The following is a 5,000-nucleotide window of genomic DNA, read 5'->3' as shown; positions in this document are numbered from 1 at the left end:
CTGACCTCAGCCTATAAGATTCTTTCTTTCCCCTTTTCGTTTGGGTTCCCCGCGACCGGACCGTGGCAGAGGGGGGTTGGAGGTGGGGTTGGAGGTAGGGGTAGGAAGAAGTGGAGGAGAGGGGGTGTAAAAGGTCTGGAAGAGAGGGATGGAGAAGGGAAGCAAAGGAAATGAGGGAGGGAGGGAGGGAGGGAAGGGGAATGGTAGAAAAAGGTGAAAAAGAAGAGCAGAATGGGAATGTGGATAAAGGCAAAAAAGAGGAGAAGCAGGAATTAGGAAGAGTGAACGGTATGTGATAGGAAAATGTAAGAAAAAAATGAATCCATAGACGAACGGAGGAGAGAGAGAGGGAGGAGAAAGGAAGGAGACGGACAAAAAATATACGTTAAATAAATTTAAAAAATGAAAACAATGATAACAATTCATACACAAAAAACAACAATAATAACCACAAAGACGAAAAGAACACAGAAAAACACAAATCTAAACACAACAGAACACGAAAAAAGAGAAAGAAAGCGGAAGAGGAATGAGGCGACAAAGCGATGAGGAGGCGAGATGAGGCGACGGAGCCAAGCAAGCTGAGCCAAGCCCTTGTCTCGCTCCTCGGTCACGTCTCTTCAGGGTGAGCCGGAAATTCAGCGCGATGCCATCCTCTCCTCGCCCTCACATTCGTCCTCTCTTCACCCTCCCACTCGCCCTTTTTCACCGTCGCCCTAAAACTCGTCCTCTCCTCACCCTCACATTCGTCCTCTCTTCACCCTCCATCCCCTTTTCACCGTCACCCTAAAATTCCTCCTCCCCCACAATTTGTCCTCTCTTCACCCTCCCACTCGCCCTTTTCCCCTCCCAAGCTCGTCCTCTCCTCACCCTCCCATTCGTCCTCTCTCCACCCTCCCCCTCGCCCTTTTTCACCGTCGCCCTAAAACTCGTCCTCTCCTCACCCCCATTCGTCCTCTCTTCCCTCACTCCCCTTTTTTACCGTCGCCCTAAACTCGTCCTCTCCCCCTCACATTTTGTCCTCTCTTCCCCCCCATACCCTTTTCACCCTCGCCCCAAAACTCGTCCTCTCCTCACCCCCTTCGTCCTCTCTTCACCCTCCCCTCGCCCTTTTTCCCCCCGCCCTAAAACTCGTCCTCTCCTCACCCTCACATTCGTCCTCTCTTCACCCTCCCAAACCTTTTCGTGCCTAAAACTCGTCCTCTCCTCGCCCTCACATTCGTCCTCTCTTCCCCCTCCCACTCCCCCTTTTTCACCGTCGCCCTAAAACTCGTCCTCTCCTCACCCTCACATTCGTCCTCTCTTCACCCTCCCACTCGCCCTTTTTCACCGTCGCCCTAAAACTCGTCCTCTCCTCACGCTCACATTCGTCCTCTCTTCACCCTCCCACTCGCCCTTTTTCACCGTCGCCCTAAAACTCGTCCTCTCCTCACCCTCACATTCGTCCTCTCTTCACCCTCCCACTCGCCCTTTTTCACCGTCGCCCTAAAACTCGTCCTCTCCTCACCCTCACATTCGTCCTCTCTTCACCCTCCCACTCGCCCTTTTTCACCGTCGCCCTAAAACTCGTCCTCTCCTCACCCTCACATTCGTCCTCTCTTCACCCTCCCACTCGCCCTTTTTCACCGTCGCCCTAAAACTCGTCCTCTCCTCACCCTCACATTCGTCCTCTCTTCACCCTCCCACTCGCCCTTTTTCACCGTCGCCCTAAAACTCGTCCTCTCTTCACCCTTCCACTCGCCCTTTTTCACCGTCGCCCTAAAACTCGTCCTCTCCTCACCCTCACATTCGTCCTCTCTTCACCCTCCCACTCGCCCTTTTTTCCCCGTGCCCTAAATTTTCGTCCTCTCCTCCCCCTACATTCGTCCCCCTCTTCACCCTTCCACTCGCCCTTTTTCACCGTCGCCCTAAAACCCCTCTCCTCACCCTCACATTCGTCCTCTCTTCCCCCTCCCATGCCCTTTTTCACCATCGCCCTAAAACTCGTCCTCCCCTCCCCCATTCGTCCTCTCTTCCCCCCCCACTCGCCCTTTTCACCTCGCTAAAACTCATTCCTCTCTTCCCCCTTTCCCCTTTTTCCCCTTTTTCACCGTCGCCCCTCGCCTTCTCCTCCCCTCCCCATTCGTCCTCTCTTCACCCTCCCACTCGCCCTTTTTCCCCGTCCCCCCTAAAATTCGTCCTCTCCTCACCCTCACATTCGTCCTCTCTTCACCCTCCCCTTTTTTTTTCCCCGCCCCTTAAAACTCGTCCTCCCCCTCCCCCTCCATTCGTCCTAACACTCGCCCTCTCACTCACCTGTCAGCAAAGGCTGCTTTTTAGATGTCATGGGATTTTTTCATCGGAAATCAAGAACCTTAGCCAAGAAATGACTAAGGTTGCGTCATGATGTACTGCGTCGCGATGTTGCTTCTGAGTCAGGATGTTCGAGTGAAAATCGGGAACGGTGATTTGCTTGCTGTGGAACGAACGCAAACACATCGGTCTCTGGAGTAAAAATATGCCTACGTATAATAGTAATAACACATGCTAATGCACTCGCACACATAAGCACACACGAACTCGACTTCACAGACACAAAAAAACAATCAGAAACACACACACACACAAAAAACACACACAAACATACACTTAAACAAAAACAGACACAAGCACACATACAAACAAACAAACACACAGACAAACATACACACAAACAAACACACACACACACAAACAAACAAACACACACATACACAAACAAACACACGATCTCGACTTTTGGGAAAGCAAAAAACGAACAAAATTACCTGTTCGAGGGCATGCTTGTCCAGGTGCTGGTGTAGATGCGGACTTGGATCGTGAGCGGGCAGGAACAGCGCCCCCGCACTGTTGTGCATCACGCCCACGGGAGCCATCATTGCCACGCCCGTGTTCGCTCAATCCCTTGCAAGGTCGCCCGTCCTGCCCATAGCCGTCCCGAGACTTCACGGCCGAGAAGGAAGCACTTTAGGCTTTCTGCTCGGAAGGCCGCCTGCTCTTTTGGGGGCGAGAGTGGGCTTAGGGGCGTGGGCGGCGGTTGGGAGAACGGCGTGTGTCCGGCCACACTAAGCCAAACCCATCACGAGACCACGCCCACCATAGTACTTTGCCATCATTGTCTCACGCCCATAAATAATGCACGATGCACTAAGCTCTTTCCACTGTTCTGTAAAACATCTCGTCAGCGGGACCGGTATCCTCAGTATTATTCCACCTGCGGACGGACACAGATAAGGATCTTATCAAGGCTTCCGCTCCAATTTCTAAGGACGCAGCGACGGGGGCTTCGTCCAGGCGTCATGCCACTTAAACGTGTCCTGCGCCCCCGCAAGAACAACAATAACAATTACAAATGAAAAAAACAAAAAACAAATGTTGAGTAACGATACTCCGACTGCAGTGATAAATCTACGGGTTCTACACGCCAATGTATTGTCCGTTAGAAAACCTGGAAATCTTGCAAAAAAATCGGTCATAATACTTTACACTGCGGCCTCCAGGCCTCTGAGAACTTGTCAACACAGTCAGCTTGCGGCGGCAGCCACAAAAAGGTATAAAGGTCACCCTATTCTTCCACGCGACGTACGTTTATTCTATGTACTATATCTTACTATCAAGTGTCCGGCGCCATTGGAGAGTGGAGAGCACTCAGTCTGAGTCGCAGAAAATGATTCCCGAGCCTTAATCTACGAGCAGTGGTGGTTGTAAGGATTCCTGCCGCCTCAGTTTACGCAGAGCTTGTCCAGCCACGATTCCTCTAGCAAACTCGGTGATGCAAAATATTCCTACTCACAATACAAGGCTCGCCCATGTCTGTGCAGAGCCGAGGTGGTAAATAAAGAACCAAATGACATGAAATTGTCGCGACAAACTATGGGTGCCCCATGCAACATAAATGAACACATAGTCTTTCAAAATACCTAACATGAAGTACCAAGAACCAAAGCTCGCGGCCCTAGGTAACCCAGGACGACAAATAACTCACCATACCAAAAGATAAACAAACTGAATGCATGATAAATCAACAAAAAATAGTGAAGCGCCGTTAGTCACAAGCCCTGCCTCTGTGCGTCAGTCACGTTATCTCGTTCAGAGCCGCAGCCCTCCGGAAGCCTGGCCGTGCTCCGGGTATCAAGCGCCACTGCAGGATCTGCGAGTCACACGCGCTGCCCCGGCAGCGCCCCTCTCCGCCCTCTCGTGGGCTAGAAGGAGTTGAGACTCGGCGCTTGACTTCCTTCGAATACTTGGAGATAAAGCAAAGGCGCAACAAAAGCCGCCCACCCGACCCACTCCATCCAATTTCCCCCCCAGCTCCTCTCACCAACCCCACACACGCCAACCTCCCCACACCGCTTTCCCCCATCCTTACCTCCTTCACCACCACCCCACCTCCCTCTCCCCCCTTCCCCTCCGTCCGCATCAACCCCTGTACATTCTCCGCGCTAAGCCTAGAGTGTGTGCTGGGGGGGGGGGGGGGGAGAGGCGAGAACCAAGGACTCTCACATGGACTCTTCCCATCGATGGACGCTATGATGCAACACTTGAGGAAACCGATTTCCTTCCTCTTAATTTCCTCTCTCCTTTTCCTTTGTGGCATATTCTGTTCAAGTTTTCACATTTTCCTTTGTTTATATTGCGTCAATTCCCCCATTTTTAAAGTCTATTTCGTATCTCCTCTACTTCTCTTACTTGTGTTTTTTCTGCTCCTCAACCTCTTTCAATTCACTATCTATGTTTTTTCTCTCTAAAATAACGGTTAATACTATAGGTAATTCGAATATCACTATCATATTACCATTGATATCATCATTAATAACTGCCATTATTTGCACCACCCTGACCATTACCATCTTTCTTTACAAGCATTACCATTACCATCATTTTCATCGTCACTATCATCATTATCGATTCAATCATTATAATATCTCATCTCATCATTCATTCCTTCAGCCCCCACACCGCACTTCTCTTTTATTCACTTC

General features: G+C 50.7%; 1 protein-coding gene across 12 annotated transcripts in view; it reads right to left on the bottom strand.

Moving 5' to 3' along the window:
- CdGAPr (GTPase-activating protein CdGAPr) overlaps window positions 1–5,000 on the bottom strand; it is a 370,593-nt gene that overhangs the window by 143,875 nt on the left and 221,718 nt on the right. For 7 of the 12 annotated variants that reach the window (XM_070136737.1, XM_070136741.1, XM_070136738.1 and 4 more), the window contains exon 2: window positions 2,787–3,232. The exons of 4 other annotated variants lie outside the window; for them this stretch is intronic. In XM_070136737.1, the coding sequence (XP_069992838.1) occupies window positions 2,787–2,897 (111 nt within the window). In that variant the 5' untranslated portion in view covers window positions 2,898–3,232. Of the gene's footprint in view, window positions 1–2,786; window positions 3,244–5,000 lie in introns of those variants that run through there. One more of the 12 variants, XM_070136740.1, reaches the window with a different exon arrangement.

The sequence above is a fragment of the Penaeus vannamei genome, chromosome 22, assembly GCF_042767895.1.
Source record: "Penaeus vannamei isolate JL-2024 chromosome 22, ASM4276789v1, whole genome shotgun sequence".
Classification (NCBI taxonomy): Eukaryota; Metazoa; Arthropoda; class Malacostraca; order Decapoda; family Penaeidae; genus Penaeus; species Penaeus vannamei.
The sequence above is the reverse complement of the archived record's forward strand: the minus strand, read 5'-3'. Positions and strand labels throughout refer to the sequence as shown.